The 17,138-nt window shown below is 31.3% G+C and overlaps 1 protein-coding gene across 2 annotated transcripts in view; it reads left to right on the top strand.

Moving 5' to 3' along the window:
- Nucleotides 1-13,933, top strand: part of sns (nephrin adhesion molecule sticks and stones) — a 954,753-nt gene extending 940,820 nt beyond the window's left edge. Inside the window, exons 15-18 of one of the 2 annotated variants that reach the window (XM_081725673.1) lie at nt 950-1,126; nt 5,024-5,172; nt 7,364-7,559; nt 8,398-13,933. In XM_081725673.1, the coding sequence (XP_081581799.1) occupies nt 950-1,126; nt 5,024-5,172; nt 7,364-7,559; nt 8,398-8,762 (887 nt within the window). In that variant the 3' untranslated portion in view covers nt 8,763-13,933. Of the gene's footprint in view, nt 1-724; nt 893-949; nt 1,127-5,023; nt 5,173-7,363; nt 7,560-8,397 lie in introns of both variants that reach the window. The other variant, XM_081725674.1, reaches the window with a different exon arrangement.
- The last annotated feature ends 3,205 nt before the right edge of the window (nt 13,934-17,138 follow it).

Genomic DNA, 17,138 nt, shown 5'->3' with positions numbered 1-17,138 from the left:
AAGAAAGAAAAGGCGAGAGATCAAATCAGAAGAGCTGACCATTTCATCTTTCGAAAACCGATAAACGAAAGTTAGAGATACTTACCATATAAGTATATAGTCAGAAGTTAGATTTTGTTTTTGAACCGAGAGAGATGAGTAAAAATCAATTAGATTCGTACACATTACAATTTTTTATAGAGCATAAGAAATATATTTTAATATATAATCAACTTTACTAACCTGTATACATTTCTATTTCCAAAACTTTCCTAATGATCAATACTTAGAGCAAATTACTCCATTGCTCTTAGGAGTTACAAACAATGTGACCGACTTGTGCTTAGGTTAATTCTATTCTCAATTTCTGATGAAGTGAAAAAGAGTAACTTGCTGGAAATATTGACCGTTTGGGAAACTGTGGTCGTCATAGGAATGAGTATAGGTTGTAAATCTGATTATGTCATATACATATATTAACTTTGTGAAAAGGAAAGATGCAAATATTTTGTAACAAAAGATACCTATAGTCATTAAGGAGCTTAGTTAATATTATATTGTACATATTTTGTATTTAGAAGTATTGTTTTGATTTGTAGACGTTGTTTGTGGGAGCTGGTGCTTTCATAGTGTTCCTCTCTTTATTTATTTTAATTATTTAACATTGCAAATGTATTAACCTGCCTGGGATTGGTATTTTAACTGCATGCTTCAAACTAACAATGGGCTTTCTTCCCCCCTGTAGGTGAAGCACCCCCTTCGTCATCCCCTAGTTCCGATGTAGACTACCAGGGTGGCCAAATTCCTAAAATGGTAATTATAGTAATCACCATCGTGGGAACAGCTCTGCTTGTGCTAAATGTAGTCTTGATAGCCTGTTTTGTTAGAAGAAGAACTAAAAAGCGACTTACAGGTGAGTTTTTAATGCTAAATATATGAGAAAGTTCTTGTTTCTCTTTTACCCTTGTAGGTGAAGCTCCTCTGGCTGACAGGGAGCGCATGATTTCTGAGGTGTTACAAGGAAAAGGGGATATTCCCCGCATTGTCATCATTGCTGTGTCTGTTACAAGTTCTCTCCTACTTCTGCTCAATATTATTTTGGTAGGATGGTACATTCATAAGAAGAGAAAGAAGCAGGTCGAAGAAGGTAGGTGAAAGAAAATACTGAACACCAACAGTTGAATGTAACTGGGTTTTAATAAATGACTGGTGTTCCTCCTTTCACAATTATTTGTGATAATTACAAAAGAAACAAATTACTGCTACTGAGGCCGAACAAGCAAGACTAATTAAAATGGTGATGGTGTAGTTTTTCAAATTAGTCTCTAAAGTTCTGATAAATATGTAGAGTCTCTGCCACCCCCACCCCCACCCCCAAAAAAGTATCCACACTTTAACGAAAGGAAATCATATTTTGTGTATTATTGCTAAACTTAACTATGCATCACAAGTTTAACAATATTCCCAATAAAGTATAAGTCTCACATAACATTGTATATCAGGTCTGTGGCGATGTTGCAGAATTTTCTAAAACCATAGCCGAAGAAGCAGTACCGTAACTTGTGGGGGATAACTGCTTCCCTCCATTTAAGGTCCCCGTAGTTTGAGGGGCCCACTTCAAATTAGAACTTTCCCATTTCATGTGGTACGATACGAACATGAATGTATAGGTACATGTAAATGAAGCATGGAATAGGTTCGCCAAATAATAAATAAATAAATAAACACATAAATGAAACTAAAATGGGCCCATTTCAGTAAAATATTTATTATTAGGGGCTCCAATAATAATATATATTTCTTAAGCCTATGTTCAAAAATGGCCTTTCTCAACATAACTAGCAAAGCATGTTATAGGCCCACTATATCAATTCCGAAAGTACTGAAAATAATTTAAGATATTGCTGCTCCTAATCATCTGAATAAAATATATTTCATTAAGATAAAGCATACACGTAATCTAGACCCTAATTCAGTAAAACACCAACTGGGCCCCTAGAAGTAATAAAAATGTTTATTACGGTTTTAAATTTGCGGGGACCCAAACTTCATGCTTGTCCCTCAGGAAAAGCTCCAAGTTGCGGTGCTGCAAAAAAGCACCACTTGTAGCTTTATGAGGTCTTTCGGATCTTTCCTTGTGGTCATCACAAATGGCGCCACACGTCTCAACCTTGCCACAAAGGCGTATAGTTTCATTCCTATAGGAGGTTGTTTCAAATTCACGCCTTCATTGACGTTAAACTTCAGTGATATTTTCAAATTTGAAATATCACTTTAAAATGAATTTCCGTTTCTTAAATGCCAAATATGTACCGACTATTTTGTTTCGCTATCACACATCACATAAGAGTATTTGCACTACATATTGTAACGATAATTCGATTCAACTTCGAAAACAATATGCAGAAGCCATCTATAAAGTTGTGTATACGTCTTTTTTGATGGACTATGTATTTTATTCTTGTAATGGTAAAAAGGTATCCTTTCGTATAGGATTGTATCCTCAAAAAATGTGCATATCATATGTGTGCATAATACGCTCATACCTAGACATTAAGCGCATTACTGAATAATTTCCAAATGAAACAAAAAAGAAATATTAGGAAAAGTTAAAAATAAACCAGAAATAATAATACTAGTAACTTATGATTTTGTTTAAGGAAAAATTGAGTAGTTTCAGCAAAACAAACAAAATAAGTATATTTATAACACCTTCTACTAAATCTTACAATCTATCAGGCAGGTGCGCACCCAGAAATTTTTGTTGGGGACAAAGGGCGACAAAAATTAAAAAGTTCCTGAGTGTACCCCTGGTGCAGAGACAACAGAAGTATATTATTTTAAAAAATTTGAAGTTCCAGGCCGGTGCACTCCTGCTATCAGATAATATTATTAATCTATAGACATACATTGGTTACTTACATTTTTGTAAATTCTTAAGGTATTTTAACAAAATTAAAAGTAAAAAGTAATACAAAGTAAAATAAAGGATATAATGAAAATACTGACATTCTGTTCAAAATATTTGATAATTATAGATTTTTATTTAGTTTTTCTAAAAATAGTCGATCATGTCGTGTTGGCAGATCTTGACAAGCTTAATGCGCAGTATATGAAATATTATGATGTGCAAGCGTTTGGCTTCCGAGTTATGCACTTTGTAGAGCGTCAAAATTGGAGTTTGGAATTAGTTAATATATATATATATATGGGACAAACCTAATATTATCCGTTAATTTCAGGCATACAACATAAATAATGAGACGGTAGTTAAGTATTTTATAAATGCTGATGTGCTAAACTGAAAATTTAATGAAAGTTGTTTTTTTTTCTGTAATAAGGAAACTTAATAGTACTGTTATAAATAAGTTATCTGAACTCCACATTTAAAACATCCCCATTTTGTTTCAATTATGTGTAGAGTATTGCTAGTTTTTAAAAGTGAACAAAGCGATAGAGAGCACAATAGCAGTAAGTTGCTCAAAGTGAAAAAACTAAGGAAGTAGAAGAGTGAAATTTAAAACATCTTGAATCCTTTTCCATTCCACAAGATGATTTTAGTGACAGCTGAAGATCACTGGTCCTATAAGCAAATAATTGACTTAAGTGTAATTGAAAACACCTTACCATTAAATAATATCATCTGCCACTTATAGTATGTAACGGGTAGCAGAAATTAGCAAAAATAGCTATTACAATGGTTGAAAATGCTGTAGAAGTATGCAATAGACATCTTGAAAAAGAAGTTAGATTAAAACGTGAATCATAAATGTAAATAGAGGTATTATTACGAATCTGGAAGACGAAAAGTTTGCTTGCTTTTGTAAATTTTATAAGGAAAATGAAAAAAATCTATTAAAAATTAATAAAAAGGACGTTACTATGTTGATAAATTATATTGCCTGATCTTAGCTCGTGAACTTAGTAGTAAAATATATTGTGAGACTGCCTGGAAGTTTATTTATTATTAAGTTTTAATATAATTTTTTTCCTTCTTCTTATGAAATTTACAAAAGCAAGTAAACTTTTTGTCTTCCAGATTCCTAATAATATTTTGCATTATTGATCCACTTTGTAATCATAACTTCTTTTAAGGGGACAGACTACTAAATATTTTTCCAAAGCTAACAATTTTTCTTTTATGACAGTTTTTCTTAAATGAAAAGAGATAATGAAATGTAACTTACCTCAATAATAGATAATGTTATTCTACACCCGAAAATATGAACCGGAAGAATTTTCATTGTTGCCATCCATAGAAATAACAGTGTGACCAGAATTTAAATTACCCAAAAATCTAGGTTATGGCAGCGGCTAGAAAAATGAACTCAACGCCAATTGATGACTTATCATGCTGTCTGTGTTCCTTGTTAACTTCATTTTAAATAATATTTGTATTTATTTTGTAATAAAAAGTACAAAATAAATAATTTTTAATAAACAGTAGAATTAAAATACAAATATTATTGAAAAGAGATGTTAAATTTAAAATGATAACAATAGCAAATAAGTTAAATAAAGTTGGAGAATATACACATTAAGTTCGGAAAATAATGTAGGTTAATAGAAAATTGTTACATCAGAAATTAATTAATTTCCTAACATAAAATATATCTTGTAACTGTAGCACCGCTGAAACGTGATAAATACCTTCATAAAGTATTTTTTCACACTGCTTCATTCTAATAACAAGAATACATAGAATTTTAAGTCTTGTATATAGATATAAACTTACTCAAATTTTAATATAGTAATTTGTATAAAACAATATGCTACACTTGGTAGCAGAAGTGCATACCCATCCGTCTTTATTTTTTTTTTTTTTTCAAACTTTGAAATTGTTGAACAAATTTGAATAGTTTTCTTGACGTAAAAAGAAAGAATGCTAAGTACGATAGTGAAGACTGAATTTAAATTGATCAATTGGCAAAAGAAAAGGATGAAAAAAATCACTTCTGCTTGGCACTGTAAATGATTGATATGTTTGATAATCAATGCATTTAATTTTATTTAATTTTTCTTTTTGATTTTGTTCACAATTTAGCCGCAAGCGACCAAGGCAGCAGTAAATCAGCTACAATAGAGATGTATGCTCCAAGCAGCTACAATGAAACAGTTACTGGAGAAACTCTGAGTTCTATATCAGAGAAAAGTGAGAGTTATTCGAACGGCGACAGTAATGAGGACTACATTGTAAGTTGTTTTGATGTAATTTTTTAACTATTTTAAATATAATCTTCAAAATTTCAAGCATTATTTTTGTTTACATACATATTACATATAAACATTTATGGTTAATGCAAAAGATTATATGTAAGATATACGTATACTATTTTTGAAATATATTTGTTTGGAAACAAGTTTGATAAATTTTAACTAATCAACTTATTTATTCGATTTTAAAAGTAATGTTTTTCTTAAGAGCCAGTTCGAGTAAAATTGATGCCATTTTTCTTCTTTCAAAAAGCATGGAAAATATTATGAAATAGAGTTAGTGACAGTTTTAAATATAGGAAAAATCTTACCACTTTAGTAATTATAGCTTTTAAGTTCTAGAATACACGCAAATTCAATGATTTCACAAATTTAAATTTTGATTTTCTATTTTAGTTATTTTGACTGGAAAGTACTTTCACGTAATTTTCCATTTCTTTTCGAAATTTAGTTATAATGTTGACTTTATATATATATTGAACCCCATATATATATCCCTTAGAAAGTTATTATAATTTTTATCAATATCTATGCTATTCACTTACTATACTAAATAAATAATGCAATATTACTGTGATTCCATGGTTCGTAAAAGTACTCTTACCCAGTCTTGCGGCGAGTTGCAACTTCTTTTTATATTGATGATTTGTCAAATTAACTACATTTCAAAGTGTGTGAAGTTTAATCATTATACGAGTACATTATCTATATACGTGGCAAAGATTACCTACACTTCAAAATGTATTAAAAACACATAAATACTAATGAAATTTAAATATAACACACATTGTTCATAATCATATATCTTTCATAATTTGTCTGACTGCAGACAGAGTTGTCACTAAATTTACTTAAAATTATGTTTAAAAGTAATATTAACTTTATTAAGGAGAAAATTTCTTTGTATTTTTGTTGTTAGTTATGTTTTCTTTAACCGAGATATAATAACTACTAATCGCAGTATAATATTAAATAAATTCTGATTTGATAGCCTGAATTCTTAAACATAAAGTTTTATGTGGCTACTGTATTCTAGTCATAATAAGGTTTGTAAAACTGAAAAAAAATGAAATTATTATTTAATCAACATACAAAAAATTCCTTTTTCACAAAAAGAACTTGTTTCATTACTTGCTTTCTAGAAAGCAATGAATTCGTTTTATTGTGCCCATTCAATGTTTAGCATTTCTTTCTTAACAAGAAACTCATCCTTTTCAGATTAATATGCTTAGCAATAACTATTTTGGATTTTTGGATACATATATAACTGTAAATCTAAACTAGTAATTAGTTCATATAAAGGAATATGGGACGTTCAGAGCATAAGAAATCAAGCCTAATTCCAAAAGTTGTGCAAAACGAGACATAAAGTTTGTATGGTACGCTTTAGTACATGGGAAAGTTAACATTGTTTGTTATGTTTTAAGAGTTATTTGCAATATCAGGACATTAATCTTTTAAGTTCCATAGGGAGCCTCAGATAGAGATCTTAAACATGAAACATATCCACAATGATCGAAAGTTGACTTGATTCCCCTGTATATTTGAACACGCCATATGCAAGAATCCTTAGCATTGCGAAATGTTCTATATTAGGTGTAAGAACTATTCGTTCAATTGTACTCAATCTACCTTAAATCAACTCAAAAGTAAACGCATGTGTTATGCATAATAATAAGTTGTTGAGTGATATTCAGAAGACTCAAGCCACTCGCTGTTTCTTTATAGGCATTCTATTCATACTAGCGAGTATAGTTTTTAATTCTTAGGCTCCTAATAAAGATTTGATAAAGACTAAGAGTATATGATTCCGTGAGCTGTAGTTCTGCTCATAGACAAGTCTACAAAAGTTTCTTAATAGTATTGTTTTAACATGACCGGTCATGCGAGAAGTAAAAGTATTTACAAAAGAAACCAAATATGTTCGTTCAGGTTCCTTTGAAGAACGAGAACGAAGTTCTACTGCTTATCATCAGAAAAAAAATGCATTCTAGGGATTTATTCATGTAAAATGAACAAATTCCACGGAACACGTTCTTGGAACTCGTTTCTTCTGAAGTATGTTGCTTATTTACAATTTTATTTATTTATTTATTTATTTTTCAAATGTGTCTAGCATGTACATCTGTGAATCACAACATTAAAGTTATTTTGTTTCTGAAATTTTCAGGATGATACCTCCAAAGCAGCAGTAAGTACGTACCTTATTGATCAAATAGAGCCTCCAGCACAGTATTCATACCGTGCGCACGAAGGACAAGCTTCACAGCATAATACACTTACCAGGCACAAACCAAATAATTTTGATGGGGAAGATGATACTTATGCAGATGCCTTGCGTAGAAATGCATACAATCACACTATAGGTAGGTAGTTGCCACCATATTTACCTCAGCAATTAATGGTGTTTGTTCTATGTATTTGTAAGGGTGTTCTCATTCATTCTTCGCACTATTTCGCATTCATTTGCATTCTATACTAATATTTTTACTTGGTATAGACTTATTCAGAAAGTGTCGAATAAATAGATACAAACCATTATTTTTCTGCCTATCAACCTCTATGTCCATTATTTCTACTCTTCATCTCATATTCTTTTTCTATTTCCCACTCCTTCTTCTAAAAAACACTTTCATCGAGTTTTTCACTACTTCAAATGAAATATGTAATCAAGTTATTGCATATTGCTTAGTACTTATCAGTCGTAGTACTTAGTACTTAGTAGGAACAACTTTGAAAATGTGTGCATGTTATAAATTTAAGCACGAAATAATTTCGGTTAGCTCGCTAACTACTTTCTTTTCGAAAGCACTTTTTATTAGAGTATAAATGAAAAGTAAAGACAGTGTGTTTAGCTTATTAATAAAATTATAGTATTAATATAACGAGAAAAGTAGCACTTAGAAAACACTAATAAACTGTTTGGATCATCAAAGGTCAAAATTATCTATAATAGTCTCAAAATCTTCCTGCGTTTTGTAATTTTCCATGTATGCCCTGAAGTTTACAAGTGGATATCAAGGGCAGACATACCACATATTGAGAACTTCTTATATAATTTAATAGTAAATTCATTTAATTAAGTAAACTCAAATTAATTTTATTCTAGAAATATTTTGTTTACAAGAAACATTGAATATTTACAAGAAGAAACATTAAAATGTTTTGTAAATGAACTTATGTATTTTTTTTATTGCATTTCAGGTGACAAATCAGGTTATGGTACCACAACTCCCCAGCCTCAAGGCCATCCTGATTCTTACTACAATATATCGCCAGATGCAAGGTATATACCATATCCTCCACCAGGTTTCGGTCGACCTCAACCAGTTGGCAATGGATCTCTTCGTCATAATATTCCTCCAGATGTCACAATGTCCCATAACCACCTTCCTTTACCTGCACAAAATGGACCTGTAGGAATGGGAAGAACAAATGGACCCACTTCCCCTGTGCGATCTCAACCGACACAAACTCCTATGTTATCAACGTTCAATCCTAATGTAAGCCATCCGTCTGTGGCGTTGTCAGATGGACGCTCACTCGAAACAGAGGGACATTTGGTGTGATGGTGCTGAAAGAGTGATAGCAAACAGACTCTTCATATATTTTGCTACACATAAGAAAAATAAAATGCGTAACGTTTCCTAGCACTATACCAAAGTGATTTGTGTTAATTTAAATGAGGGAGAATCGAATTAACGTGCTGTACTGCATTTCCTGAAGTGACACTGAAATATTTTCTATTTCTAGTACAGTGACAGTGTGTTGAATGTGTGGTGTGTGGATTTTTGCGACAAGTTTCCCAACACCATACATTGTCTAAGTGATAGCAACAATACATTTATGTACTATACATCAGGTGATGAGCAATTCAGGGATTTTATGCAGTGAGGCATAATGACTGCAAAATAAAAATGGCTCAATGATGTAGAGACAGTCCAAACACAAGAAGAAAGAATACTATAATATTCATAATGAATCATATAAAAACAGTTATGCTTTTTGTTTTTGTCTCTTTCCTGAAGTATTTATGTTCTCAGTACTTACGAAATCATTGACTACATGTAGTGTATATAAAACAACCTATATATTTTAGGTTTATTTTAAGTAACGAACTATGTCAGTTATTTCATTCACAAGAAATGTTACATGCATGCTTAATATTTCATTCTGTTTTATTATATTTTTAAGTTTTAATTTTTCATGAAGATTTTAAAATGTACATAACCATGCCATTGCAATGGTAAAGTTTGCTGAGGAAATCCACTTAAATAATAAGCTATATCTATCAATATGTTTTGTTTGCTTTTGAAAATTTAAGTTTTTATTATACTACTAGTATAACAAAGAAAATATTCCCTTCCGAGATTTATATAGAACTTTTGTATTGCAATTGGAAAGCTTAAAGTGAAGTTTCAATTGTTCCTCAGTAAATTTTGCGTAAAAGAGTCAAGTGCCTTGTCAGTAATAATAATAATAATAATAATATTTAATAACAGTGTAACAGTATAAATATTAAAAGATATCAGATTTACTCAATAATGAAAAAGCTATTTTGGAATCTCATAAAACAGAACTATGATTTATGAACCAGTAACATGGTAGAAGATACGAATTTTAATATATATTATTTATGATAGGAGAACTGTTATTTACAGGTTGAACTGAATTTTAGTTGAATCTCATTAAAGAAAAAGAACAAGAAGCCTTTTAACCTTTACACGAAACTGAAAAATCTTGTGTAGTGTTACGTATGATCTTTGCTGGTACTAGCATGTGATACCAATGTGTAAATAAACTGTATATAGGCATTTGTTATTCATAGTTCTTTGTAATAAAGACTGTACAGTGCCAAAGAATTGAAATATATTCATTTGGCAAACGGGACCAACTTTTGTCTAGGATGGAGGGGGAATGTTTTATTACGTATATTATGTGTGAAGTTGTGAATGTGTAAATATGATGAAGCAACATGACCTAAAAAACGATATATGTGAAAACGGGAAGAGTGAACGGTGGTCTGCGTACGTATCTTGAGTGAAAAAAAAAAAAAAATATAATGTGTGAATGGTTATTTCTATTATGTGTTATTGTCCATTATTTAAGGCCTGCTTTTTTGTATTGTATGTACCCAAATACAAATCTTTGCTTGCTCTTTCTACAGGGTTACAACGAATGCCTAGCCAGTGTACGTTGTTATATGTAAAAGTTGGAAGGGAAGAATAATACAATTTGCACAACAATCCCATATGTAATAAAGAAAACAACATAATTACGTATATGTTCATAGCGTACATTGAATAGCATGTATGTTACTAACGGATGAAAGAGGAAAAAAATCTTTTATATCCAAGTGATGGCATTTAAGTTATTTATTATTCATGTATTTTTTTTTTTCAATTAACAAAAGTATGCTCCTGTTAACAGTTAAATATAATAAATTAAAACTCAGAATCAAACGTGGCAGTTGTTATCAGATAACATGCTGTGACTTAAAAACGCAGTGTAAGTTTCTAGTCACTATAAAGGCGTTTACCAAAGACCCAATACACAATGCCTCTCACTTCAAATAAAACATAAACATTAATAATGCCTGGATTTGCTTGCATTTATTATTAATATTATTATTTCTTTCTTAAATATATTATTTTAACTAAGGGAATAAGCTCAACTTCTCATTGATAAGAATTATAGTATTTATAATGACATGTTGAATTTTGTAGTTGCTGCAGGAATTAATTATATGTCTTTTTCCTGTTATACTGAAAGTGAAGTCTGGTGTCTCTTTATATTTCGTGACCTTTGCTTTTCGTAGTTTGATCGTGCTCTTTTAGTGTTTATTTATGTCCGTCTTTAGTTACACAGAAATTTATAATTGAATACAGTACATCTTGTTTACTGTATATGAAACAATAAATTCCAATTCAAATTATCCAATGTAAGTATATAATAATTAACAAATCGGGTTTGGAAAAAGCAGTTTGTTATTATATAAACAATAGAAAGGTTTATATAAACAAAAGAAATAAATAAAAGATGAAATTTTTTATTTAAAATAAATCCCAAAATATTTTGATATAAAAAAATTACCGTATTGTAAGTTTGGTTGAGAATTGTCAAGAATTATACATGAGAAGCTCAGAATAGTACACGTGTACAAGATGTTCAACATGTACCGTTAGAAAATTAAATACACATTGTTTATAATACAATGATTAGGAAAAAATAAATTTGAATGTTAAAATTTTAAAAAAATAGAAAGGTTGATTTTTAAGACGTAAAATTTTAAATATTTGTTAATAATTAAAACGTTAATAAGTTTCGAAAACTAGTTAAAATTTTTTACAAACGAAAAACGTTTTCTTACGTGCAAAAGTGGATTAGAAGTGTGTAATGTGAACAAATTCAGATATACTTTACTATTAAAAAGATCCAAAGATTTTTTTGCTAAACATTACTGTATGTATAATGTATAATATCTTCGTTTTTCATTTCCAGAAATCGAACAGAAAAAATTACTACTACTACTCACACATACACTCAGTAAATAAAAGTAAAGTATGAATAGTATACGTTAACTAATATTTCATCCGACAGGAGAAAGAGAGAGAGAAAAAGAAATACGAAAAACGAATCAATTCCAATGTTAGAAGCCAATTTAGAGCTGGATCTTAAATTCCTGTTGTAGCTCTTTCCTTTAATACTTTGTCGACTTTTCACTGTCCCTTCTCCCCTTCACTGTCTGATGAAGCATTAGTGAAAGTATTTGTTGATATTATGCTTTTATTTCTTTTGTGTGTGTAACAGTATTGCTATCTTATTTCTGGAAAATTATTTATTTTAATATCCTAGCTTTTATTGTATGCAGTTGGAATAAGTTCTGAGTTATTAATCGTTATGTTGATTCTAGCTCTGGTTGAGAAACAACTGACGGTGATTATTATTTCTTTTATCTGAAGATGAACCAACCATTTCTTTCAGTTTGAACATCCAAATTAATTTCATAAAATGGAATACAATCCAGTAGGCTATTGTTTTGACTTCCCTTTTCTTTTTCATAGAGCCAGACTAGAAAGTAAAATACAATTAAGGTTTGTTGTTTTTGATGCGACTGTGATTGTCATTATCGCTTCACAAAACTGTATTCGTCTTCATCTTGTTGTTGTGTTTACGCGAGCATAGACTCAGCTGCATATATACGGAAGAACTCGCTCATAAAAAGGCTCTTTTTTAAGAGTAACAAATTTCAGTAAACTTAATTGAAGTAAAAACAATATTTGAATTTCCTCAGAATTTGAAATAATTTAGTCACTGAGTTATCGGTTCTTTTGTCTTTACAGAGTTAAAATTTCAGCAAGTATATAAATTAAATGCACAAAGAAAAACTATTCTTATGAACAGGTGAACATACCAATATGATTAATAACCAGATTCACAAAAAGATATATAAATTCTTAAATTTCTTCTGCTTCTTATGTAGTCCTTTTTTTCTTTATTATTGATGAATATCGATAATAACAGTGAACAGTGGAGCTACTGTATATTCAGTAATTAATATAAGTTTCTAAGGTATGTTGAACGTAATCATTTTAAATTTGCAATTTTTATTAAGAATTCTTCGTATCTGAACTTTTAATTAAAATATTTGTTTCGTGAAACAAGAACAGGTACTGTTTTAAAAACTAAATTGGTAATTTGTATTTTTTTCTTTTTTCTAGTCTGCATTTGAATAAGTAGCATTTTGAAAAAAATAAAGTTAGTAAAAGGAACAAAAGAGAGTTTCAGTGCAGAAAAGCAAAGTGAGGAGAATAAGAACTTTGCTTTCCTTGTACCTGTTCAAGTCAGAATGGGAATATGAATACAATCTGCTGATAATTATTTCCTAACTACCTCCTCTTTCTGTAGTCCGATCTTAGTTGAAAGAAATCAATGATTTGTTAATTCTACAGTTAAGGAAAAAAATTATTAATAAATATTTATAGGAAAGGTATAATTATTTTGATGTATACACATAGACATTGAAAGAGTTCGTCAGTAGTTAACAGTTCAATAATTTCTCATTAAGTTTTATTTAATCATTATTATTACAGGAGGTATGGTGCTGCCTCATTGAACTTTCTTTTGATGCAAGCCCAGGCTTTATTTGATAACCTGCAATACACATATGCATATATTCGTACTACGTATAATAATAATATTAATAAAAAAGAAAATTTAAAATTTGGTAGGCTACATTTTGCAAATGAATGGATCACTATCGTTGGTGTGTATATAACGAAATCTATTATTTCATTCTAGAAATACTTCCATCGATTGAACATAGCTGTTACATAAACAACAAAATTGCATTGTCTTCCATACAGAAGGATAATGTATTTAATTTTCCTAAAATTATAACATCGACGATTTTACGTACTTCAACGAAAGACCATTATTTTAATGTTCATTGTTTTAATGTTTGATTAAGACCATGTGTTATCCATTTGTTATGTTCCCTGTTATTTTATGTTGAGTTCAGAATTTTAGAGTAGCTTAAATGAGATACGTTAAGTGATCCGTTCAAAAGAAATCTAAGAAATGCCTTGAATATTGCAAAAAGAAACTCCTTTCCCTACCTACACTTGAGAAGTTATTAGTGCAATGTGTTAGTTTTGTTTACTGTGTAACTTTTAAGCATGTAAAGAAGAAAACATGTTTTGTAACTAAACCTTTACAAGATAATAAATGTAAGAAAATACCAATTCTGTTATTTCTGACCCTTTATTAAAAAAAAAAAAAAAAACTAAATATTTGGTCTATTGTTGTGTTCAAAGCAATTATAAAATAAGTGTGTACTTAACAATATAACAGTCAAATATAAGAAAATGTATTGTCACTAGAGCCTTCCTATTTCAGTATACCCTCGAAAAATATGTGAAACATACTCCCTCCCCCCGCTCGCCGCCCTCAAACGGAGGGAATCTTCCCTTTGCTTTGGGGAAAGAAATTAATGACCTGAGCTAACAGACAGTGCACAGCAAAGGCCGTGAAGTAATTCAATGTGGCAATCCTGTCCGCATCCAAGTATTGAAAGACTTCGGTCACAGCAACTTGCCCCTCCTCTTTCAAGGTAGATACGGGAACAGGGCCGTGCCTTGGGGGGGTGAGCGGGGCGACGGCCTCGGGCGCCGAAGTAAGGGGGCGAAAAATTCGGGAGGAAAAAGGAAAAAGATAGGAAAAATTGCTTGGAATATATGTATGGGGGCGCCGTCGTATACTCTCGCCCCGGGCGCTGATTTTCCACGGCACGGCCCTGTACGGGAAAACACATTGACTGCAGCGCCAGCAGGGACACACATGAAATAGAAAGGTTCTAGTATTGATGTCACCCAGTGCAGCAAATGGTACCACCAATAGCAGCGATACAGCTTTTAGCCTTTTTCTGTGTCCCGCACAACTTCCATGTAATAAAGTTACGTTTCTGTTGTGGTAAAACATTAATTACTTGATATGAAAAAAATAAAGGACAAGCAGGGAGCAATAGACTTATAGACGAAGTGAAAAAAGAATCCACATTTCGAGATCTCGGTACGTAGATGAGATGATGTAATCGACATCACCCTTCGGTTCTCTTTACACCCCCCCCCCCCCAAGACACTTCTCTTTAATTTTCCACATTTGTAAAATGTGCGCAAGTTCGCCTATTATTTATGGGAGTTTATCTATGTAGAACATTATTCTGTACGACCAGTTACAAATATATCTATCCATCAAGTTAAAATCAAATGGATCAATTTGAGTACAATTTTCTTTGACGTGGAGAAAATGTAATTCTCCTTTCCCTATCAAAAAACTATTCTCAGATTAGTTTATTGTTCTAAAATATGGAGAAATGAAACCTGACTTCAAGTTTGACATTGTTACATTATTTTTATAACTTTTGGGTACTTTGTTATGTGATTATTTTCTTTTGGTAACTATGGTTCAATAATTACAGACTTTGCATAGATCTATTATTAAACCGAACTCGACGTAGTTGATTTCATTCTTCAAGAACAAGAGAAAATCACTTCGAGGTTCAATGTGTCATTTGAAAAAAAAAAAAATCTTAAATATGTTGTTTATTTGGACGGAATTGAAATGAATATTGTATAGTATACCAACCAAAACCACTTGGTTAATTGGGAATTCAGCGTCCCTTTCAGCAGCAAGGTTATATGACAAGTGAACCTATAACTTTATGCGGGATCCGAACCACATGGGCTCCCGCCAGGAATCGAAACCGGAATCTGCTGCGCCGAAGACGCGTATGCTAACCATATACTCTCGGGGAGCACTGCTGAAAACCTACTGTCGGATTGCTGGGAAAAGAAAGAAAGAAATATTTTGTAAATTATTATTGTCATGCACTTTTAAATAATATCTTCAATAGTTAGTAGTTCTAAGGGGTGTGGTGAGAGCTGAATGTGTAAATGTACCTGAACTTCGTATTTTAGAATTGTTTGAACAAAATAGTATTAGTAATTTCGAGTTTGTATAGTTTCAATTATTAATTATGCGTATGATTATGTTGGTGAGATTTACGAAACAATCCTGGAAACTTTTTGCTATCTCTTTAATGTATCATAGAGATTGTTACGTTCCTGGGAGACCCATTTGCTTCGGAATTCTCTCACACTAACGAGGACTGCGGAGCTCTTGTCTCTGCAACTGAGCGCCAGGCTTTCTCTTTAATCGACCTCTTACCATAGCATATAGAAAATTTAAATTGTGTTCTTACTAAGGAGCACATGTATCACAACAAAGTTACAACTTTCCTTTCTATTTTGAGTAAAGCAAGAATGTATTCTCCTAATCACCTTCGAATATTTAAGCTGTACATTACTAGGGGAACTAAAGTACGCAGATTATACATGTAAAATTTAATAAAAACAACCCAGGTATATTTTTACTTAAGAAGAATTAAGACTTAAAGAAGTTATAATCGTATTAATGATTCCGCTGACATGTAAATAACTAGGGTGTTGAGATCCAAGCACAAGCAGACTTCTCTAGTATGTGTAATCATGATTTAGTTCTGCGAGATCTTGAAGGACAGGACCTACTATTCATTTAATATCCGAATTCTAACTACTCAAGTTACTCAGAGTGGAATGCACAAAAAACCTAATCTATATTCATGCGATAGATAGAAATGGTTCCATATAAAGACAGATTTTAATATGTAATAACTAAAAAAGTGGATGGGAAGGGGGAAGAGGTGGAACTATTCATAATGTCTACTTGGGAAAAAGAACATGAAATTTCTAATAGATGAAAAAGTACAAATATAATGAATAAATAAATAAATAAATAAATAAAAATAAAGAATAGCGGAAAGCAAATGTGAGCATGATCATACCTCCAACTAGGATTATTTTATCTAGTAATAAAACTTAAATTTAAAATTTCGCCATATCATATCACGGATAATGTTCATGGTTTACTATAATACAAGTAATTATCAAAATAATGGAAACACCTATATACAGCAACACGTAATATTTGTGAGTAACACTGAACATTCGTGCATTGTAATTATCTTGTTGGGTAGTACTCACTAGTGTGCGATCCGTTGCAGTATGAATTAATGTGTATAATAGACCAGAACGTTGGTGATGAAAAATGGGAGATATCTTCAATTTTCAGAGGTCAAATTATGAGTGCTTCGTCAGTTGGAACAAGTGCGTCTAAGAATGTCACTGTGTTGGATGTATCGAGAACAATAGTGTCCAAGGTGATGACATCATACAGAACTCAGTGTAAGATATCACCGGAGAAGAAGAATAGTGAACGGAAACCAAGTTTAGTTGTAAGAGCTATAAACAGTTACGAAAGAACTGGAACATATGTGGCACAACCGACTGTAGAACTTGAGCATCATCTTAAAATTGGCTTGTTTCTACAATCACAACTCGCGAAGA

The sequence above is a fragment of the Thermobia domestica genome, chromosome 9 (assembly GCF_964235325.1).
Source record: "Thermobia domestica chromosome 9, izTheDome1.hap1.1, whole genome shotgun sequence".
NCBI lineage: Eukaryota > Metazoa > Arthropoda > Insecta > Zygentoma > Lepismatidae > Thermobia > Thermobia domestica.
The sequence above is the reverse complement of the archived record's forward strand: the minus strand, read 5'-3'. Positions and strand labels throughout refer to the sequence as shown.